Source organism: Leopardus geoffroyi, chromosome E1 (genome assembly GCF_018350155.1).
Source record: "Leopardus geoffroyi isolate Oge1 chromosome E1, O.geoffroyi_Oge1_pat1.0, whole genome shotgun sequence".
NCBI lineage: Eukaryota > Metazoa > Chordata > Mammalia > Carnivora > Felidae > Leopardus > Leopardus geoffroyi.
In genome coordinates, this window is record NC_059330.1 from 57148795 (window position 1) to 57171275 (window position 22481).

General features: G+C 62.2%; 1 protein-coding gene across 10 annotated transcripts in view; it reads left to right on the top strand.

Annotated features, from left to right (window-relative positions):
* SEPTIN9 (septin 9) overlaps positions 1 to 22481 on the top strand; it is a 150650-nt gene that overhangs the window by 121932 nt on the left and 6237 nt on the right. For 9 of the 10 annotated variants that reach the window (XM_045490944.1, XM_045490947.1, XM_045490946.1 and 6 more), the window contains 6 exons: positions 17378 to 17569; positions 19510 to 19638; positions 20023 to 20104; positions 20434 to 20571; positions 21212 to 21329; positions 22204 to 22299. In XM_045490944.1, coding sequence (XP_045346900.1) covers positions 17378 to 17569; positions 19510 to 19638; positions 20023 to 20104; positions 20434 to 20571; positions 21212 to 21329; positions 22204 to 22299 — 755 coding nt within the window. Of the gene's footprint in view, positions 1 to 3986; positions 4266 to 17377; positions 17570 to 19509; positions 19639 to 20022; positions 20105 to 20433; positions 20572 to 21211; positions 21330 to 22203; positions 22300 to 22481 lie in introns of those variants that run through there. The other variant, XM_045490948.1, reaches the window with a different exon arrangement.

Consider the following 22481-nt stretch of genomic DNA (forward strand, 5'->3'; position numbering starts at 1 on the left):
TACCTGCTGATGCCAGATTGGCAGCACTGGAGCTGGGACACCCCCCACCCCCCCACCTTCCCATGTGTCCCCTACTCAGGTATAGAGTGAGCCCTCCCCCAGTCCCCTCTTAGGGCCCCAGCGGGCAGAGGCCCTTGGAGGCAGGATGTGGGGGCCGTTCCGAACCAAGGGAACTCAGCACCCAGGTGAGGCTCCCAGCGAGGCAGGCAGTGACTCCGGGTGGAAGCCGGGAGGTTGGGGAACAGTGAGGAGCCTGGCGGAAGTTCCTGTGGAAGGTGAGGGGAGAGGCGGGCAAGGGTGGGGCGGCCAGGAGACCCCTGTCTGTCTTTGGTGGAGACCTGGGCCCAGGGACCAGCCCCGCCTCTGTGAACTTGGCATCAGCCGGCCACCTATGACCGGGTCAGCGTTTCCTGAGGCTCCTGACCAGCCCCCACATCTGCTTTGTCGACCTGCTCGCTCGCTGGGAGAACGGCCCGCGCCCCAGATTCCGTGAGAGGATGGACATTGCAGGGAGAGCTTCACACGTGGGGCCAGTGAGCCGCCTGGTGCCTGCCGTGCACCTGTCGATGGCCCCGCGGCCTTACACACGTGCCGCGTCGCCTCTGAGCCGCCGTCCAGTTTCCGGAAGGTGTACCGCTTCACGGGGTCAGCACGGAGGTCGCAGAACCTGGACGGGGAGCTGCCAAGTGCGTGCAACCCCTCGCCTGCCGTTCTCATGAGTCCTGACCTTGGGGCGGCCCTGGGCTGAGCAGGGTAGGGGGACCCACGAGGCAGGCCTTCCAGAAGCTTCCATGCCAGTTAGGTGGCAAGTACACACCAGCTTGGGTGGCTCCGCCAGTGAGGCGTCCGACTCTTGATTTTGGCTTGGCTCATGAGATCGAGCCCCGCAGCGGGCTCTGTGCGGACGGCGTGGAGCCCGCTTGGGATTCTCTCTCTCCCTCTCTCCCCCTCCCTGCTTGCGTTCTCTCTCTCAAGAATAAATAAACATTTAAAAAGATGCACCAGCTGTAAGATGAGAGGCTCTAGGAAGGTGTCCTAGGACCTGCTGGGGGGGGGGTGGGGGGGGGTCCCGGGGGGGGTCCCAGGGAGCAGCTACTTTGCAATTGGGACTCAGCAAAGGTTTCAGGGCCCGGAGTGTTGAGATGCTCCCTCTGGGCTCTTTGGAATTTCACTGGAGGCACAGAGGAGACCAGCTCAGGGGCGGCTGGCTGGGGGAGCGGGACCACAGGGGAAATTTCAGGGAACATGTGGGGGTGGGGCGGGGGCATGGGCGGGGCTGGTGGTGGGGGTGGGGCAGAGGAGGGGCTGGGGGGTGTGGTGCCCACCTGTCCACATGGAGGTGGCACCCCTCAGCAGGTGCCTGCTTCCTGCTTCCTGCTTCCTGCGCAGAGTTCCTCAGCCGACCTTCGCCATCCTTCCAAAGGTCTCGGCTGCCTCCCCAGCCTCCCCCGGGGCTCACAGTGGGACCGGAGCACCTGGCCAGTCACACCTTGCCCGTGTGCCAACAGCCACTTCTGTCTTATTTCCTTATACATTTGCCCAGCAACGCGTTTTGGACACCACTCAGCAGGAAGGTGCAGAAATGCTTCTGGGCCTGAAACCCAGGCCTGGCCTGCTCACATCTCCTGGGGCCCATCGTGGGCCCGCGGGAGGATGAGCCAGTGGCCTCTCCCTGCCCCTGTCGGCTGCTAGATCCCAGATTGTGGGGGAGACGTGTGAGTCAGGGATGGGAGGCTGGTTCTCCGAGGGCCCCCGTGTTTGGGGGGCGGTTGGGGTGAGGACAGTCCCACCGCGTGTGCCGCCCTGAGCCGGCCCCTCGCCGTGGGGTTCCCCGGGGACGGCTGGGGAGTAAAGCCCTAACGAACGCCACGGGGCACTCGGAAACTCAGGCGCTAAAGTCATCATTAAACCTTGAGCCACCAGAGACCTCCCGCCCTGCCCTCTCTGGGGCCTTTGCCGCCCCGTGAAAGCAGGGCTTCTGTGAATTCTCTATGACTTGTTTCCACGGAGGCTCGTTCAGCAGCATCCTTCGGGTTTGGGACGGGGCAGGGTGAAGCCTGGGCCTCTGACAGATTTGGGGTGGGTCGTGCCAGAGATGGCCCAGGATATCCGGCGGCCGCCCCCGGCAGCTGCTGGCTCCTGCCATCATTTCCGCTGGGTCGGCTGGGCCTGCGCAGAAGACTGAACACCTGCCCGGTGTGTGCGTGAGCGTGTGCGCGTGTGTGTGGGGGGGCCTGGGGCCTGCTGCTGATGCTTCACCCAGTTGGTTCCGGTACGTGTAAGGGGTCGCAGGTGTCCCTACATCCGGGAGGGGAGTGCTGAGTGGGTTTTCCCTTGTCCCTCCTGCCCAGGGACCCTCTGTGGTTGCTGATTGGCTGCGTTTGAATCCCAGTCTCCCCTCCCTTCAGGTTGAGGCTTTGGTTTCCTTCTGTATCAAAGGGGGCTCCTAATGAGCACCGGTGGGGTCAGGAGCAGAGAGGGCAAGGGGGGAGTCGCAGGGCCAGGGAGCCTGCCAGCGCCCCCACTCGCTGGGCTGCAGAGTTGGGGGGCACCTGGAGGCGGGGTGTTGGATCGGTGCTGGGAGCTGGCCATGGACGAGGACACAGCCCTCACCCCTGGTCATTGGGGAGCAGGTTACCTGTTAATATTGCTGTTGTTAGGAGCTTTATTGAGATACGCTTCGCACGCCGTTAAAATTCAGTCGTCTAAAGTGTACAATTCAGAGGTTTTTAGCGCGTCCCAACGTTACCCAGTCATCACGACTAATTCCAGAACATTCTCATCATCTCAGAAGAGACCCTGTTCCCACGAACAGCTCCCTGCCCCCAGCCCCTGGCAACACGAAGCTGCCTCGTGCCTCTATGAATTTGCCTGCTTTGGGCGTTTTATAAACGTGGAATCAGAGGACAGGTGGCTTTTTATGCCATGGTGTCTTCAAGGTCCACGTGGTAGCAGGGGTCAGCGCTTGGTTCCTTTTCCTGGCTGAATAGTGTTCCACGCGGTGGTCCTGCCCTGTGCTGCTTATCCCTTCACCAGTAGCCGGGCATCGGGGCTGTCGCTGTGTTTCAAGTGCTGTGAATCATGCAGCACTCGATGTTGGTGCCCCTGTCTTGGTGCGGACTTGTGTTTTCGTTTCTCCCCGGAATTGCCGGTCGTGCGGTAGTTGGTTCGCCAGCACGGGTGGGGGCGCGCCCTGTGTCCCCGGCGGGGGCGGTGGGGAGGGGGCAGTCGCTGCGGGCTTCTTTCTCTCCTGCGCTTTCCCCCGTGACCTGTCTCGGGGTCTGTGTCTGGGCGATTCGCCAGGGGTCCTTTTGTTTCCTTTTGCATCCAGCGGTGAATGGGCTTGTGGATGGGTCTGGGGGTGGGGGTGGGGGCACAGAGAAGCCATTCGGGTCTGCAGCTGAGTCCTGGAGCCGACTTCTGGTTTCCGTGGGCCCAGAACTAAGGAAGGTTTGCGTGTCTCTTCTCGTCCTCTTCTCTTCTCTTCTCTTCTCCCCTCCCCTCCCCTCCCCTCCCCTCCCCTCCCCCCCTCCTCTTTTTTCTCTCTCCTCTCTCTCTCTCTGTCTCTCAGCTGCACCAGTGAACTCCCGCAGTGTGAGAGAGGAAGTGGGTGGAGGGAGTGGCTGGGTTTTGTGTGACCCCCTCCTTCTCCCTCTCCCCCTTCCCCCCTAGAGGAAGCTGAGGGAAAGGAGGACTGGGGTGTGGGAGCGGCCTTTCTTTTTTTTTCCTGAGAGAACGCGCTCCCCCCTTCCCCCACCGGCCTTGGCCCCGGGGAGACCTTTCCTTCCAGGGAGGGTGGAGGCACGGGGGGCTGCCTCTGGGGTCCAGGGAGGGGGCGAGGGCCGCGGCATCATCTGCAGGGAGCCACCGAAAAGTGAAGTGAAACAAACCCGTGTCCATTGTCATCTGAAACCACCGCGTGAGCGCAGAAAGCCGAGGCCCTTTGCCCCGCCTGCTCCCCCCCCCCCCCCCCCCCCCCCCCGCAGCCCGAGTTGAGCGCCCGGGGAAGGGCCCACTTGGCAGGGCCGGGAGCGAGCGGTCAGGCCCGGGCCAGGCTCCCCTCCTCCCGGCCCGCAGCTGGAGGGCCCTCTGTGCCGCACCAGTTCACAGGCAGAAATTACCATATGAATGTGGCTCCTTCCCGGAGCCTCGGGGCGGAGGGACCTGGGAGGGGACCTGGGAGGCGACGGGCTCCCACCCCTGTGGCCTCCACAGCTGCTGCGATCTCAGGGAGGACGCCTCAGACGGCTCCCATCTGCCGGCAGGTACCCCGGGGGGTGTGGAGGGTGCGGGGCCGCCTGGGGTCTGCCTGCGGGCAGGGTCCCGTGAGGGTGGGACGCCCCAGACTGGTGTGCTCCCTAGTTTAACTTTCTTCCGTCGTCACCTGTGTAACAGCCCTGTCGATCTTGTTATTTTGGTCTCATTTCGAGAGTCGCGGCCCGTTATCCCCGGAAGCCCAGGATCCGGGCTAAAAAATAGCGAGTTTGATAAAGCGAGTCTGATAAAGCGAGTTTGAGCGCTTTGCAGACTGTGAAGTGCCCAAGCCCAGCCCAGCCCTGGGGGTCAGCGCTGCTCACTGGGCCCAGCCGGCCCCTTGCGTCTGCGGTCCAGGCTGAGCCCCTGGGTCCCGGGACTGGGTATGTTTCCAAGACTGGTTGTGTCAGAGTTAATAAATTCTCTTTGCCAGTTCTAACCACTCTTCAGTCTGGGCTGGAGGCAGGTCACGTGTAGCTGCTGGACCGCAGATTAGGGGACAGCAGGAAGAGTCACCCTTGGGCTATGAAACTAACCGACTGACCCGGGGTTGCCCGGTGACCGACAGCCTGGTCCCTCCACGCTGGGGACTCGCTTGTCCCTGTTGCACTGGCCAGGCCATCTGCAGTGGTGGGGAGCGGCTTGGGGCAGTGACCGGGGTGGTCCAAGCCCCTGCCCACCGGCATGGCATGCCTGCCCCAGGCCCAGTCTCTGCCCACCTCTCCTCCTCTGGGCGCCCTTCCCCCCCTATTTCCTGAGCAAAATTTCCTGAATGGGCAGGAGCTGTCCTCGGAAGTCCGTCCATCCGTCCATCCTTCCTCTTCGGTGCTTTGTGGCTCCAGAGGACGACGGAGACTGGAAATGGTTAACATCCCATTCCCATCCTGCCACACGCCGAAGGCCGTGGGGAAGCCCGTGGGAGAGGATGTGGGCCAGCAGTTTGGGGCCCGGGCCGAGAGGCGCCACCCGGCTTGGCCGGGGAGCAGGGGCCGGCCCCTTACAGTGTTCTGGGAAGAGAGGAGGAAGAAAGGGTAGCGAGTTTCCTATTCGTTCGTTCATTCATTCACTCACTCATTCATTCATTCATTCAACAACTGGGGAAATGAGGGGTTCCCCCAGGAGCAGAGCAGGAGAGAACCTCTGTGAGGAGCCTTGTTTGCAGAGCTGCTAGGAGCTGGGGAGACAGTCCATTCACCCAAGCTGGAGAGCTGGGTATGGGCTTCTGTTTTCGGTACAGCTACTTAGAGCACTGACCGGGCGCTGTTTGTGTGCTTCGTAAACAATCTTGTTTGATTCCCCCAGCGCTCTCGGGAGGCAAGCAGTAGTTTTGTCCCAATCTACACAGAAGAAAATGGAGGTGCAGAGAGGTTAAGTTCCTTGCTCTGGGTCACACAGCGTGTGTGATGGTGGGGGGGGCAAGGGTGGAGGGCAGGCATGGTGATGGCTTGGATGGTGGGGGCCGCGGGGAGGCAAGCAAGGCCGCCGCCTGCAGGGATGTTGGGCTGGAACGGGTAGGACTTTGGGACAGGTCGTTGGGTTTGGGTGATGGAAGGGGAAGGACCAAGGCTGGGCCCCCCAGATTTGTAGCTGTGATAACCGGACGCCTGGAGGTGCCATTTACTCATGTGGAGGGATTGGGGGGCGGCCCAGAGGGTCAGAGTTCAGTTTGGGGCACGTTCGGTCTGAGACCTCCAGACTTCACTGGGCGGGGGCCACAGATGCGGGTGCCAGTGGGGCCTCGGGGCATCTCCGCTGAGCTGGGACGGACTCAGAGGGACGGTCCATTGGCATCAGTGTGCGAACCGGACAGAGGTTGGCCTGTGACGCCCAGGGGCTGGGCAGAGTCGCCTGGAGAGAGGGTCCAGCCGGGGGCCAGGACTTCCAGGTGGAAGGAGAGCCAGCAAAGAGGCTGAGCCCCCCAGCAGCCTCGGACAGAGGAAAGGCAGCGGAGGCCTGCACGGCTAAGAGAAGAGAGCGTAGCAGGAAGGAAAAGACTGACTGGGGTGCTCAGGGCTCACTCCCTGCAACGTGGGGTGAGGGGTGACTTTGTTCCGCAGAGGTCTGGCAGCCATGTGCACTCGGAACCGCCAGTCCAGAAGTACGCCCCAGCTTCACCCCCCCCCCAGTGCAGACAGGAAATGGGCTGTGCCCGCTTCTCTCTGGTGTATGACCCAGCCCTGGGCTCACGGGTGTCTGCACCCTGCCCACGGCCAGCGTCCCCCCCCCCCCCCGACCCCCGACCCCAGGCAGTGTTTCAGGGGTGATGGAACGTCCGCCCCGAGGGGTAACTGGGCAGCTGTCCCTACACACGGCTTTTTCCTGGGGAGGGCCCCGGGTAGAGGGGTGGCTGTGTTTCTGAGATTCCTCCGATGGGCGGGCTGTCCGTCCCACGTTCCCCTACTGGCTTCGGATGTGTCCTCAGAGTTCACAGGGCCTTTCTTGGGCCTATCCTCGGAACGAGTGGCTCCCGTAGGAGCGCCGGGGAGCAGTGGAGTCTGGGACATGTGGAATCGGAGCGGCCCCGCCGGCCGGGGGGACGCGGTCCGAGTAGGAGTCCTTGCTAATCCCCAGGCCCCGAGCCCACTGCTTCCAGAACCTCTGCTCTCCTGAGCAGGAAGGACCCAGAGGTGGGAGAGAAGATGACTCCAGCTCTCTCGCCATTCCTCAGCCCACAGCCAGAGCGACAAAGGGATGGGGGACCTGATTCAAGAGGGTCCAGGGCTGCTGACTCCCTGCCTCAGGCCTCATCTGGTCAGGCTTCCGGCCCAGGAATGTGGCCCTCCCTGCATGGCCCCCGCGGGCCACACTCTGCCTCCTGCAGCACCCTGGGCACGAGGGAGATCTTCTGCTTAGCCCCTGGCCAGGGGGGGGGGGGGGGGGGGGGGGTGTCCTGTGGCCCCCGGGGAGCCCTGTTTCCTCAGATGACTTCATCAGCTGGGGGAGGCGGGACCTCCAGCACCCCCAGCCTCTGTCCCTCTGGTGAGGATCTGCTGACAGTCCTGCTGATAGACGGGACAGGGGGAGGGGAGGCCTCCCCCCTCTCCTTAGCGGGACATCCCTGATAAGAGGAAATTCTACCCTGTGACAAATGGCCAGTTTCCACCCATCCATGGGGGGAGAATCTTTTCTTTCTGCTTTTTGACTTGGCAAATATTTGCCAAGAACTAACAGAATCTCTGTGGTCAGCCGGCCCCTTCAGACCCGGTGGGCGGGCTGGCCCGGGGTTGGATTCTGGGTTTGCTTTGGGGCGGGGACCCGTTGTGCTGGAAGGTTCTCTGGGGTGGGAGGAGGCTCTGTGTTGGGGCGGGGGGCACAGTCCCTGATCCTGCGAGGCCAGTGGGTAGTGGAAAATGAAATAAAAAATGAATCCTTGATGCAGGGAGTCGGAGGGCTCAGCCCTGGCCCTGGCCCTTCTGCAGGCTGCTTTTTAGGAAGTGAACCATGCTTACAGCTCGGAGCCTGCCCTGAGCAAAGCCCGGGGTCTCCGAAGGGCCGCCCAGCCCAGCTGAGAGCTCCCTGGAGGAGGAGAAGGAGGTGGCCGGGCTGCAAATAGAGAACAGAAGAAGGCCTCTTCCAGAAGCGGGTGGGGCGGCATGGGGAGAGAGGTGGCTGCTGTCCAAATCTGACTTCGCCGACTTGGGCCAATTGAAACCGTGTTGGCAGAAAGGGAGAGCTTCTTGAGATTCCTTCCTGCACAATAGAGGAAAAGCTTGCTTGAACGCGTTTGGCGGGAGAAAAGCCAAGCCGAGGAGCCTTGGCGGGCAGTGAGAGTGGGGGAACCCCCCTCCCCGCCTCCGGGGCGCCTCGGGCCCCTGAATGAATGAATGAATGAATGAATGAGTGAGTGAGTTGGGTTGGGATGGCACTGTCCCTGCCGTGTCCCCTCCCGGGTCCGCAAAGGGCATGGGGTCCTGGGAGATGTTTATTCATGCACACTTCCCCTGAGTCTCCTCATACAGAAGCTTTAGAACGAGTTTCGGTCTCCTTGGAAAAGGGAAGGAGGGCCGAGGGGGGGAAAAATGCAGCCCTTTGCATTTGCAAATCCCTCCTTTCTCCGGAGAGGCTCCAGCCTCTGGGCTCCGTTTCTAAAGCAGAGTTTCAGGCCAGAGGGCAAAGTCTCAGATTTCTGGCAGCCCCGTTCCTGACCAGACTGTGACGAGCCGCTTCCTGCCCCGGACAAAGTGTGAAGTGTAATTTGATGTGGAATTAACTTCTCGAATTAGATGAGGCATGTGTGCTTTTCCGATTCCGTCCTCGATCCCCACCCGCACAAATTTGCAAAATTCGGCCATTTGTATTCAGTGTTTCCATCTGTAGAAGGGAACAGGAAGTGCCCCTGCGACATTTATGGGGAGTTTGTAACAGCCCCGGCGTAGGTGAATGGGGGGGCCCGAGGAAGAAGGAGCCGAGTGAATGGGAAAGGGTCCTGTTTTCAGAGCCCCGCAGGAGTGACGCTCCGTCCCGAGTGACACTGCTTGTTCCCGCTGGTCCTCGCTGCAGCTCGGGGAGGGAGACCCCCCTGGCCATCAAATATTTTTTGGGTGAATCTACATTGTGGTCCTGGTCCCCTAGGGCCCCGGGATCTTTTTCCACGATTATTGTTGACAGCCATTTCTTTGACGTCTCGGTCCAGGGCCTTTCTGCAGCCCCCGAATGTGGGTGTGCCTGGCCCCACGGACTTGCCATTCTCTTTCCTTCACCTGTATTCCCCAGGTTGGCTAAGAATAGCACCTCCCTCCCGTGTCACTGATACCAGAAGTGGGGAGTCATCTTGGAGGCCCCTGTGAATTTTGTCAGTTCCACCTGGACCTGGGGCGGCCTCTAGGAGCTGGGGTTTTAGGATGAAAATGGGCATTTTGCTGCCTGCTCGGGTGGATCCGTCTGGGAGCTCTGGCGGGGGGGCCTCTGCGGTACCAGGGTTCTCCTACATCAGCGCCCCTGCCCCGGAGTCCCCTGGCATCTGGGACCCCCACACTGCTCCCTGCAGCTGTTTTCGAAGAGCTTGGCCAACCAGGCTTGGCCTTTGAATGACTTTGCTCCCAGGTTATGAAGATTAAAATCCTAATGCCCCCTGGGGCGCCTGGGGGGGCTCAGTCGGTTAAGCGTCCAACTTGGGCTCAGGTCACGATCTCGCGGTTCATGGGCTCAAGCCCCGCGTCGGGCTTTGTGCGGACAGCTCGGAGCCTGGAACCTGCTTTGGATTCTGTGTCTCCCTCTCTCTCTGCTTCTCTCCCACTCACGCTCTGTCTCTGTGTCTCTCTCTCAAAAATAAATAAACGTTAAAAATAAAAAATAAAAAAGATCCTAATGCCCCGTGAGAGGCCTGGTCCCTCACTAAACAGGATGGGCGGCTCCTGGGAGGAGAGGGGGGGGCGAGAGCTTCAGTCCCTGCCCCAGCGGCACCTGCTCGCGGTCTGCTGTCGGGAACGCACCCCTCCTTCTGCTTTTCCGTGGTGCTGGAGGACCTGGCCTGTGGGGTCACCTCCCTGCGTTCAAATCCTGGCTCTGCCGTCTGTCCACTCGCGCTGGGTCACAATAAGTCACAAAAGCGGGCCTCAGCTTCCTCATCGGAGACTTGGGGGTAATGCCCGTCGCTAGCTTACCCGGTCCTTGTGCCGTGCACGTCACGTGAGTTAGTGCAGGTGTGGCATTCACGGTAGCACCCAGTGCATGGTGAGCCCCCGGGAGACCTCGGCTGTTGTGATCAGCGCGTCCCTTTGTTCCTTCGTTCATTCAGCATCGCGTTGTGGACCTGCCTCGTGCCAGGCACCGCTCTAAACGTGGCAATACACGAGTGAGTGTGGCGGATGAGGGCACTGGTTTCCTGACTGCCACGTCGGGGGACGTGTGGGGAGAGGAAACCACACACAGCGTTACTCAGTCACTGTGGAGACACCTCCAAGGCTGGGTGTGGGCTCAGCGGGAGAGCAGCGGGGACAGGCCAGGAGCTGCCGGACTGGGCAGCCACCCAGGGAGGGAGACGGGAGGGAAGGAGCAGCTCTGGTCACTCCGGGCACCATGTGCATTGGGTCCTCGCCCACCTTCAAGAAGCCTCTTTGCGGGGGGCAGGGGGCAGGGGGCAGGGGCTGTCTGCGTCCTGGCCACGGGCTTGGGTGCTCTGCTGGAGTCTGCAGATGTCCCCTCAGCCTTCACTGCAGCCTGTGCCACTGTCCCTGAGGGTGGACTCCACGTGCTTGGGGGGGGCAGCCGTCCCAGAACCCCCCACTGTGTTCGCTGTTCTGCGGTGAACTTGGACTGACTGCTGGGTCACCTGGGCTAGGGTGGGGTGGGAGACAGAAGGCTTACATGTCTGGACGTGTGGTTTCCTCCAGGAGAGAAGTCTAGGGGCTTTGGGGCAGGAGGAGTCCCTGGTGCCCTGGGAACCCCGACATCTGGCCCCGAGTGGGTCTACCTGGATCTCCCTGGTGACTCTGGTTCCCTTTGTCGGCTGTTGGGTAGCCTTCCAGGCATCCGTGGACCGGTTGGCCTTGCTTTCTGCCCAGGCGCTGTGGGTGGTGACTGAGCAAGGCACATTCAGACACCGGGATCAGTGACCCCCGGCTCCAGGAGCCAGGCACGGAGAGGATCGGGGTGAGATAGGGGAGTGGCATTGGCTTTGCCCCGAGAGCGTTGTCCTGAGAGCCTGGTGCCCTGTGGATGCCCCTCTGCTGCTGGGAGCAGAGTCAGGCAGTGGCCCAGGGTCCGTGGGCCCAGTAGAGCCACATCTGCATTTGACAGCTGATGCTCGGGGAGGATGGGACTCGTGGGGACCGGCAGCAGGCCGCCAAGGGGGGACCCCGCGGTGTTGGTTTCCCCATCAGGCCTGGGGTGCCGTGAGGGGCTCCAGAGGTGTCCCAGCCCAAGAGCTGTGCCCACAGCCCTGGTGGTCCCGGGGAGCTGCAGGCGACCATCCGATCCCGTCATCCTTGGCCGGCCCTGGGCGGGGGGAGAATTTGTCGCTCGGCGCCCAAGTCACAGCCTCGGCTGCGGGCACACACAAGAGCGAGGTCGCCGGTTGGGGCTGGGCGGAGCCCTGTGCTTCCTTCCTGCTTCAGGGCCCTGCCACCCAACTCCTGAGAAGAGGCCACCCAGCGGGTACCGGTGCTGAAGGAGGGGGCAGGCGTGGCGGGGCTTCCCCAGCAAGGGAGCGGTCAGTGGGCCAGGGCTCAAAACGGGGACCAGTGGAGAGAAATTGGCAAGATTTCCTCCCAACTGGCCTGCCTCCCCGCCCCCCAAGAAATCGCCCTTCCTGGGAGATGCAGGGCTGCTGACCCCGGGGGTGCCACCTGGCCATACCCGGCCTCCAGACCTCGGGCCTGAGTGTGGCATCTGGGCCTCAGCTGCCCTCTGTGCTGTGGGGCCGGCCGGCGGGCACTCGTGGGCCCAGTAGGGTTCTTTTAAACCCAGCTCCCCAGGCAGCCTTTTTGCTTTCCTTTCTTAATATGACAGTTTTATTGAGATCACAGGTCCCCCATCGCTCAAGCCACCCGTTTAGAGTGTCCAATTCAGTGGCTTGTATTCACAAGCTGTCATCTCCGTCCGCATCCAGAACATTTTCATCACCCTGAAAAGAAGGCCCCTTCACATTAAGAAAGCACTCTCCCTCCCCCAGCCCCTGGCCGTGCGTGCCTGCTTTCTGTCTTCATGGATTCGCCTGATTCTGGGCATTTCACATAAATGGAATCATACGTGTGTGACCTTTGGCGACCGGCTTCTTTCACGGAGCGTAATGTCTTCGAGGTTCGTCCGTGTCATGGCAGGTGGCAGGATGACGTCACGGCCTTTTGTAGTTAATGTGCCACTGATAGCCACATGTTGTTTATCCGTCCACGTCCTGGTGGATGTTTTGCATATTTCTAGAGAGCCACTCTCGGGGCTAGGAGTTAGGGATGCCACCCCAGCAAGCCGCGGCGTCAGGGTCCAGGGGCTCTCAGAGCGGAGAGCAGTGGCAGGGGCCGTGTGCTCAGGAACCACATGTGGCCCGTTTTCCCAGGTGGGCAATGCCAGCAGGGTAGGGGACCGGCCACAGGCCACGTGGAGCTGGGGCCACAACCCGAGGCCCCTGGCACCTACCGCGCGGTCTGCAGGGAATCACCGCGCCTCGCTCTGACGACAGGATGACCGTGGCACTTGCCCGAACCACAGCCTTGCTGACGGTCGACTGGCTTCTCTTCCTCAGGAGGCTGGATGCCCAAAAGAATTCAAAGCGGGGACTCAGATCCTCGTACAGCCGTGATCGTAGCAGCGTTATTCACGACAGCCAAAACGGGGGGACAGCGCGAGTGTCCGTTGACGGATGAATGGATAAACAGAATGTTATCAGGCAGAAAAAGGAAGGAAGGTCTGGCACCTGCTACGGCGGGTACCCTGGGAACGGGCTGTGAGGCCGTTAGGCTTGGTGAACAAAGCCAGACACAGAAGGACGGTGCCGAATGAGGCCCCTGGAGGAGTCAGATTCACAAAGCCAGAAGGTCCACTGGAGGTCACTGGGGGAGCGGGGCGGGACTTAGTGTTTGATGGGCACGGAGTTTCTATCCAGGACGACGAAAAGGTTCTGCCATCTGATGGTGGTGATGGTTGCATGTCATTGTGAATGCTGCCGAACCAAACAGCGAAACATGGTTTAAATGGTCAAAACTTTACGTCCTGTGTACGTTACCACGAAGGAAATAATTAGGCTGGAGGAAAGTTTAAGCCAGAGTGTAGGGTCACCTCAGCCTGTGTGGTCCCTGGCCTTCCTTCCATCGGGGAGATCCAGTGGCATGGAGGGCAGTGACTTCGCCCTGGGCCTGGGAGCCTGGGGGGAGAGCTGTTGACCCGAAGCTGCCTGGAAGGGGGTGAGGCTGCCCCAGGGAACATTCCATCCTCAGAGGAGGGGAAAGACCAGGGAGGGCGGCATAGGGAGGGCGTGGCAGCGAGAGGCAGCCAGGAACAATGAGAAAAGGCAGGTGGTGCTGTGTGGCCTTGAGTAAGTTACTTAACCTCTCTGAACCTGACTTTTCTACTTTTAAAATACGCGGCTCCCTTTAGCTCACGAGGGTGCAGTGAGTGTCATCTGGGACACAAATGTGAAACTTAATTGTTCTGTGGGGAACTCCCCTTTCCTATTAATAGCATCTCATGAAGTTTGGGTATGAAACAGACGTTGAGGTGACAGGGCCATTTGAAAGAGAATGAGGCCCAGGCCCCAGGCAGAGGTCACTGGGGGGTGTGAATGACACACAGGCCTGACCAGGGTCATGGAGGGGCTGTGGGCCAGCCTCGGCCGCAGAGCCCTCCTCCTCCCACCCTGCACCAGGGGGACACTCCCCAGACCCCATTCGTTCCATGGGTGTCGAGTGTCCCCTCCCTGGACACTTCTAGAGGTATGGCGTGGGGCATCCCCCCAGGTCTGCTGCCATCCTCCCTGGGGCTCCCGGTCTGTGTGGGGGACACGGACAGTGATCACAGGTGACAGAAGCGAACGTTTCAGGAAAAAAAAAATCACTCTGGGGACCTCAGTTTCCCTACTTGCAAAAGGAGGCGGTTGGACTAGAATTTTGTGCTGTCCACACGCAGCTTTTTACATTTAAATTAATTAATTATTTTCACGTTTCTTTATTTTTGAGACAGGGAGAGACAGAGCATGAACGGGGAGGGTCAGAGAGAGAGGGAGACACAGAATCCGAAGCAGGCCCCAGGCTCCGAGCTGTCAGCACAGAGCCCGACGCGGGGCTCGAACTCACGGACCGCGAGATCGTGACCTGAGCCGAAGTCGGACGCTCAACCGACTGAGCCACCCAGGCGCCCCATAAATTAATTTAAATGAAACAAAACAAACAATTCATTTCCTCAGTTGGCCTGCCTACATTTCAAGTGCTCAGAAGTCACAGGCGAAAACAGTGGGCGGGTCTTCGGGTCTTCAAAAAATTAAAAATACGGCTGCCGTGTGATGTAGCCATCTCACTTCCGGGGTGACCCCAGGGGAGCTGGAAGCAGGGTCTCGATGATTGCACGCTGGTGCTCGTGGCACTGTCATCCACAAGGGATGAAACGTAGGAGCAGCTCAGGTGTCCACCGAGGGATGAACGGATGCACAAAACGTGCCTTAGCCACACGGGGGCCTCTTAGCCTTGAAAAGGAAGGAGATCCTGGGCGCCTGGGTGGGTCAGTCTTAAGCATCTGGTTTCGGCTCAGCGCATGATCTCACGGTTCGTGGGTTCAAGCCCCGTGTCGGGCTCCGAGCTGACAGCGAGGGGCCTGCTTGGGATTCTCTCTCTCCTCCTCTCTGCCCCTCTCCTGCCCGTGTGCATGCGTTCTCTCTCTCTCTCTCTCTCTCTCTCTCAAGATGAACTTTAAAAAAAAAAAGAAAGTCCCGATACCTGCTAGAGCACGCGTGAACCTTGAGGACCTTATGTTAAGGGAAATAAACCCACCCCCAAAAGGACAAATACCACGAGAGCCTCTTTATAACAGGGTCCCCTAGTGTAGCCATGTTCAGGGACAGTAGAATGGAGGTTGCCAGGGCCCCGGGAGGGGGTGGGGGGTTCGTGTTTCACGGGGAGAGGGTTTCAGCTCGGCGACATGGGGAAGGGTTCTGGAGACTGGTTGCACAACGTGACTGGGCTTAAGGGCGCCGAGCACGTCTCAAGAAAAGGATTGATGGGGAGTTTTACGTTATGCGTATTTTACCCCGATTTAAAAAACGGCCCCGTGTGGCCACCCGGTTCGACGGCACGGGCATAGAATCTCCCGTCACAGAAGTCGTGACGGATGGTGTTGGAGGAGGGGGTTCCTGCAGCCAGGCCCCGGTGGCTCTCCGTGCAAAGCAAGTGTTCGGGGAAAGTGTCTCTGGGCAAGTTAGCCTCATGGGGCCTCTGCTTTTTCCACCCGGGTCCTGGCCCGGACTCCAAAGCCTGCCTCCCGGCCGGGACACAACCCAGCCCTTGGTATCCCCACCTGCACCCGAGCCAGTGGCCGTCCGGGCAGGCCTCCCAGGGAGGAGGGGCTGCGGGAAGGGACCCTCACCTGTGTGGAGGCCAGGCCCTTCCCTCGGTGGGTCGGTGGGTCGGTGGGAAGGACGGGGCTTGGCGTGTCTTTATTATCACTTCCCAGACAGGGCCCTGGTGGGCGGGATGTTTGCTCTGTGCTTCGTGGGTGTCGGTGCCTGCAGAGGGACCCAGCCAGAGCAGAGGCCAGGCGGAGGAGAGAGCCGAGTGGGGTTCGGGGGGCGCCCCCCCACCACTGCGGCTCGGAAGGGGGCCGTGGGTGGGGGCGGGGGTCCGGCCCAGGCCCGGACGGAAGGGCTCCCGGCCCCGCAGGCAGATGGAAGCAATTTTCGGTCACGCGGGGCGGAGCTGAACTGCCCTGCAAGACGGGGCCCCAAGTCTGTCTCCAGGAAGCAGCCCCACAGCCACATGTTCAAGGCCAGATGCAGCTCTTGTCTTTGTTTATTTAAAGATGCTGGAGCGCAGGGACAGTTTCTCAAGAGGGAGCAGAGGCAGATGCCTTCCGGGCGCCGCTCGGGGGGAGGCCCCGCGGCTGTCATCGCTGCTTCCCGGGTCCCTGGCCTTTCCCTGGCCTGGGGGGCGGGGGTGGGCAGTGTGGCCCCGGGCGGTCCCTGGCCGCCGTTGGTGTCTTCTGTTATTTGCTGGCTCCCCTCCCCGCGCGGTAGGAATCACCGCGCTTTGCGTGGCTGAGGACACGGGGAAGTTGAGCGACCCTGCGGATGACCCACCCACGCTCCCGTTTCTGGAATGTGTGAGCTGACCATCCTCGTTATGGAAGGGAAGGGGGCCGGGCACCCCCACCCCGTGTCAGCTCCCTCTGACACGCCTGTAAAGCAGAGGTGTGGCCGCCGAGGTGCGAGCCGGCTGGGGCCACTGGGGTTTGGAGGCGGGGGTGGAGGGGGAGAGTCCAGTCACTTCCCCAGGAAGTGGAAACCGTTCATCCGAAGCCCCGAGGTGACTTTGTGGCCTGCTGCCTCCCAGGGCAGGGCCAAGAGGGCACGGCCATGCCTCCTCCCCCCGCCTCCCCGCCCCAGCACACACCAGGGTCCTGGGGCCGATGGATGCCCAGGGGACAGGTCACCACAGCCAGTGTGCTTCCTTCCCGTGAGCTCGGGGTGCGCCGGGAGACCCGTGAGTGGCCCTGGAAAGGCCTCCACGGCGGTTGGGGGGGGCGGGAAGAGCCTGGCCCCACCGGGGCTGAGGGGCTGGCCCAGCAGAGGTGTGGTGGGGCGTGTGTGGCACGTCTGGGGCTGCACCGGGACGAGGCCCATGTGCTCCTGCCCCATCCTGGTGAGGACCGGTTCCACTGGGTGAGTGCCCCTCAGGTCCCCACTGGGTGCCTTCTGCTCGTCCCTTCTCTAGGCCTCTGACCTGAGTGTGTGGACTCCTGAGGGCGGCCAGGGGAGGAAGGGGGACAGGGAGGAAGGTTCTGACCTACAAACCGCGGAAGCTGGAATTATTTCTAGAAGCTCTGTCCTATCTGCCCGTTCATAGACCTCGTCCTGGTCTGAGGGTGGGGGGCACACAGAGGCTGGGCAGGGAGAAGACCTCCCCCTCCGGGCCCAGTCCAGGGTGGGGGGGGGGGGCGGGTAGGGAGCTGCCACAGGGCCTCGTCTGCCTGCCATCGCCCGGGAACAGATGGGCCCCGGGGGGAGCCTACTCTGCGTCCAGGGCTGCTGGCGGGTACCTGGGATTGAACACCTGTCACCCGGGAGTGACAGGAGTGACAGAACAACAAATGCTCGCTCCCCCCCTGGCTCACAGGTTGCTGCAAACACTTGACTGCTTGACCCCAAGGGTCCTGAGGCCTTCTGGCTGCAGCAGGTGTTGGGGCCGATTTGAGACAGGGAAGGAGGTGGAGAGGGCCCACCTGGGTGCCCTGGGGCAGGGTGGAGGCTGGGAAGAGGACTGCATCCTGGAGCTGAGCAAAGGGCTCTGCGTCCCATGCCTTGTGTGTGTGTGGGGGGTGGGGAGGGGATCTTTAGCGCTGGGGTGTTCCAAAGGGGTCTTTGGGCAACTGAGCCTCAGTTTCCCCATCTGAGAAACTGGCGTGGTGGTCGGAACCACCCGAGGATGCGGGCGCTTTGCAGATGGTTGTGTCCGGCCCCCTAACGCCCCCACTCTTCTCTCCGCAGCCCCCGAGGCAGCTCCTGGCTGCATTGGCGACATGGCCGACACCCCCAGAGATGCCGGGCTGAAGCAGGTGCCCACGCCCCGGAACGAGAAGGCCCCCGCGGACTTCGGCTATGTGGGCATCGACTCCATTCTGGAGCAGATGCGCAGGAAGGCCATGAAGCAAGGCTTCGAGTTCAACATCATGGTGGTCGGTGAGCGTGTGCCCCACACTGGGACCCAGCCCCGTGGGCCGGCCCCTCGGGCTCCGGGGCTCAGTCTGCCCTTGTGCAAAATGGGCGTGGACACGCCAGGCCTGCAGGGCGCGTGTGGCGTTGTGTGTGTGCCCGTGTACCTGCCAGGGGGGTCCCAGCTTCACCCACGCCTCGGGGTGGGGGGGGCTCCTCGTAGTTAAGAACCCGAGACCACCCGGCTGGTCTCCGACCAGTGGCCTGCACCTTCTGCCAAAGCATCACCAGGCCCAGCCCTGGGTAGGGCTCTGCAGGCCTGGCTGGTGGCTTCCCAGTGGCCCCACGAGAACCGGACGGCCACTAGGGGTCCCATTCAGTCCTCGCAGAAACCCTGTGAAGAGGGTGCCCCACTTTATAGGCAGCGATGAGGCCCAGAGAGGGCCTGACGAGGACTCAGCTCACAGAGCAGAGAGAGCGGGGGCTCAGTTCCTCCTCCTCTTCCCACGGCAGGGCCCCCACCACTGAGACGCAGCTGGGGTGGGAGGGCACCTGTTTGGGGGTTCCGCGGACCCAGGGTAGAATCCCACTTTTGCCCGGACTAAGCTGCGTGGTGCTTGTCCTGTCTTCCCCGGGGCTTCTCCCTGCCTCGATTTTCTCATCCGTAAAACGGAGTGATCCTGACCCCAAAGGACTGGGAGGGGCAAATCAGTTGTTATTGTGTGTGGCCGCTACGTGGTCATGGGCGCTCGGGAAGCAATAGTGCTGAGGGTGATAATAATAACAGTTCTGACCTTTTTTTTTTATTATTATTAAAAAAAATTATTTTAACATTTATCCATTTTTGAGACACAAAGACAGCAGAAGCAGGGGTGGCGGGGGTGGGGGGTGCAGAGAGAGAGGGAGACGCAGAATCCGAAGCAGTTCCAGGCTCTGAGCCGTCAGCACGTTTGATGTCGCTCTGCCCCTGAGCGTGGTGGGGACACAAACAGGTGGTCCGTGGGGGGGAGATGGACGGGGGCGGCCGATCCCTGGCCCGCTGAACAGCGTCTCCCGGGATTCCCGGCGTCAGCCTCCAGCATCCTGGGAGCCCGCGCTTTTCCTTGCCAGATGATCAAAGTCGGAAAATGGGTGTAATTTAATTTTTTTAAATGTATTGGTCAGGGAAGGGGTAAAGCGACGGGGCTCCAAGTGTGGGTCTTGTGTGTGCACGCACCTATGAGGCATGCCTGGCACCCAGTACACACCCTGTAAGCACCTGCGGCTGGTCCCTGTGGGCGCCCCCAGGTCATGGGCGGGGCCCTGGAGCTAGGCTGCTGGATTCCGGTCCCCACGCTGGGCTCTGTGCCTGTTTTCCCCTCCATCAGATGGGAGGGTGACATCACCTGGGTGCGGGATGCGGAGGGTTACACAGCCGCAGTCAGGACAACGCCCTGTGCGCATCGAGGGCTCTGTGAGCGGGACCTACGGGTCCTCAGCAGCAGCAGCAGCAGCAGCAAAGCCAGCCCTAGATTCTGACAGTTGTGAGCAGCAGGGACCTTCCAGCCACAGCTGAGTCCAGCACATCCCCCCTGCTGTGGGAGGGGACTCGGGTCAGGTGAGGTCTGGACACGCGGCAAGGCCAGGAGCGCTTCTGGGGCTCGGGGGCCGCCTGATGCCCCGGGGGCTCGCTGGCCAGTCAGCCTCTCAGCTGCAGGGTCTGTTGGTGTGGGCACCAGCCTGTGGCCATCCCTGCTCTTGGCCCTGCACTTGGCCTCCCCTGTGCTGTTCTGCATCTCAGCTCCTGCTGGGTACTCTGGGTCCCTGCCCTGCTACAAGCCACCCACCACGAGAGCCGGGCCACCACCTGGGCATCCCGGCCCTTCTTCCTAACCGGGGGCCCCCGCTGAGGGGTGCTGGGGGGGGGGGCACTGCCCAGGTATCGCTGAATCGCAGGGCCCGCTGATTGGCTCCCGTCCCCTCCCCAGGGCAGAGCGGCTTGGGAAAGTCCACCTTAATCAACACCCTCTTCAAATCCAAGATCAGCCGGAAGTCCGTGCAGCCGACCTCGGAGGAACGCATCCCCAAGACCATCGAGATCAAGTCCATCACGCACGGTGAGTGCCGGGGTGGGGGGGCCGGGGGTGTCGACGCCACGTCCCCTGAGCTGGGCATGTTGAAAGTCTGGGTCAGGGATGCCCTCCGGGACCCCTGCAGCCCTTGGTCAGATGGAGCCCCCTGGAGACACCTGAGTTTTCCACCAGACACCGTGGGCAGGGGGCTCCCCAGGATAACTGTCGCTGGCCCCTGCTGGGCTTTGCTCCTGGAGGCTGTCATCTCCCCGGCATCACCTGGGGAGTCATCGCTGGTCACCACCCATGGGCACCCCGTATAGGCCCCGGGGTAGGACCGGTCAGGTCCCTAGCAGGCGGGACCCACGGGGTATCTGTAGGGGTCCGGGGTCTCCCCCTGAGCTCGGTGGGCGCTGTGATTCTGTGCAGATATCGAGGAGAAGGGCGTCCGCATGAAGCTCACGGTCATTGACACGCCGGGGTTCGGGGACCACATCAACAATGAGAACTGGTGAGGATCTGCGGGGGCTTCTCCTCCTGGGAGAAGAGCGCTCACGGGTGCCCCTGGCCTGCGGTGCTGCTAAACCCTCGGAGGCCCCCAAACCCCGAGAATCCTGCCCTCCCTCCACCACGCCCTGGGGTCGAAGGGCCGCGTGGGAGGCTGGTCCGGGGGCTCTCGGGTAAGGCTTTGGTCTCTGCTGAGAAAGCCCAGCAGCCCCGGCCCTTGTGGTAGAAGATGGGGTGCCGGGCTGGGATTCGGGGAGCTGGGGGGCCTGCCGGGGGGGGGGGGGCGGGGCGGGCGCCGGTCCCGGTGCGGGCTGACGGGGGCCTCCCGTGCAGCTGGCAGCCCATCATGAAGTTCATCAACGACCAGTACGAGAGATACTTGCAGGAGGAGGTCAGCATCGACCGCAAGAAGCGCATCCCGGACACGCGTGTCCACTGCTGCCTGTACTTCATCCCGGCCACCGGCCACTCGTACGTCCCACGCGGGGCCTGGGGGGTTGGGGCGGTTCTGTCCTGTCCCGGCTCAGGACCCCGTGCCCCGTCTGTGACTGCTGCTGTCGCCCCAGGGGAAGAGAGGGCACGGCTCTGCTCCGGGGTGGGAGGGAACGTGCCCGCCCTCCGGGACCCCGCAAAGCCACCCCCACACCCGCCGAGAGCAGGTGCCCGGGCAGGGGCTGGGGGGTGGAGGGTAAGGCTGAGCTTCCGTCAGACTGTGGCAGGCCGGAGCCGGCGGGCGGGCAAGGTTCCGGGGGTGCCCTGGAGAGCAGCCAGCCAGCCTGTCCCGGAGGCCCGGAGCTGCCGGGTCCTTTCTCCGCTCCTCCCGCTTCTCCCTCCCGAGCGAAGCCCCCACCGCCACCTGAGCAATGACAGCGCCTCTCTGAGAGGACACCTCGCCCAGGACCATGCTCCGAGCTGGCCTTGTCCTCAGCCCGCTCCTGTCTGGCTCTTCCTTCTTGCCGTCCCTCACTTGTCGCTCGGCCGGCACTCAGCCCACGGCCTTGGCCTTGTTGACATGCCCCCACCCGGGAGCAGGCCGCCGTCCCTCTCTCGTCCCGTGCCCGTCCTTTTGGCCCCTGCCGGCCCAACACTCATCCAGGCCATTCTGTTCCAGCCTCAGGCCCCTGGACATCGAGTTCATGAAGCGCCTCAGCAAAGTAGTGAACATCGTCCCCGTCATCGCCAAGGCCGACACGCTGACCCTGGAGGAGAGGGTCTACTTCAAACAGCGGGTAGGTCTCTCCACCTTCCTCCTCGCGGGGGCCGTCAGACACAGCACGCCGGGCTTTTCTTGGAGGAGAAAAATCCGAAACGGGTGGTCTCCACCGGCGGGGGCAGGTGGCCGCACCTCCCTTCCCTGCCGTGTGGCCCCACTTCGGGCTGCTGTCGAGCAGGAGGATGCGCCTTGGGCTGCTGCTTCCACACGGCCAGACGTCAGAACCACCTGGAGAACCGAGGCGCCGGGGCCCCGCAGAGCCTCCACCCCAGTGGGCGTGAGCGAGGAGGCCCTTCGGTCTAATCCCCCAGGCTCCACAGGCCCCGATGCTGGGGATTTTCCCAGCATGCTTAGGGAAGGACTGTCTCCTGTGGCTGTGTCTGCAGGAGGGAGAAGGAAGGAGAAAGCCCCTTGAAGCTGCTCACGGGTGTGGGTCTGTGCTTAGGGCAGAAATGACGGCCGTGCACGGGAATGTCGTGCATGGCGGGTAGCGGGTGCTGTAAAGGGCGGTGACAGTCGGGCCCGTGCGGCATCCGGGGCCTGCGGTGACAGAGGGTTTCCAGGTAGAGCTCGAGGGAGGACGCTGCAACCCCGAGCTGCTGTCTTTGGGGTGGGATGAGCTGGAGAGAGTAGACAGCCCGGGGCTCGGGAACAGCGACCCGAGTCCCTCGGGCGGCTGCACGTGTCTCCTGGCGGGCCTGCAGCTGCCCCCCTCCACTCAAGAGGCACCAGAACTGGAGATACCAGGGTCGCCTGCCCCCGTAGAGTCTGCCCTTGACCCCAGGCCCGGGCCACTCGCTTACTGGAGGCCACAGCGTGGGCAGATACTGGCGGGCCAGTCCGGCTCGCTGTGCGGACGGCGCCCACATCTCTCCCCTCCGGGCCCCCAGATCACCGCGGACCTGCTGTCCAACGGCATCGACGTGTACCCCCAGAAGGAGTTCGACGAGGATTCGGAGGACCGGCTGGTGAACGAGAAGTTCCGGGTGAGCGGACTGGCCGGACGCCGTTCCCAGAGGCCCCTCGGTTCCTGCCAGAGGACACGGCGGGGTCTCCTAGCCCTGTCCGGGGGGGACTGGGGTCACGGATGTGATGGCCTTGAGCCGTGAGAACGCGGTCTCTGGGCCGGAAGGGGTCCGCATGTGGCCGCCTCAGGCCAAGGGTCTCG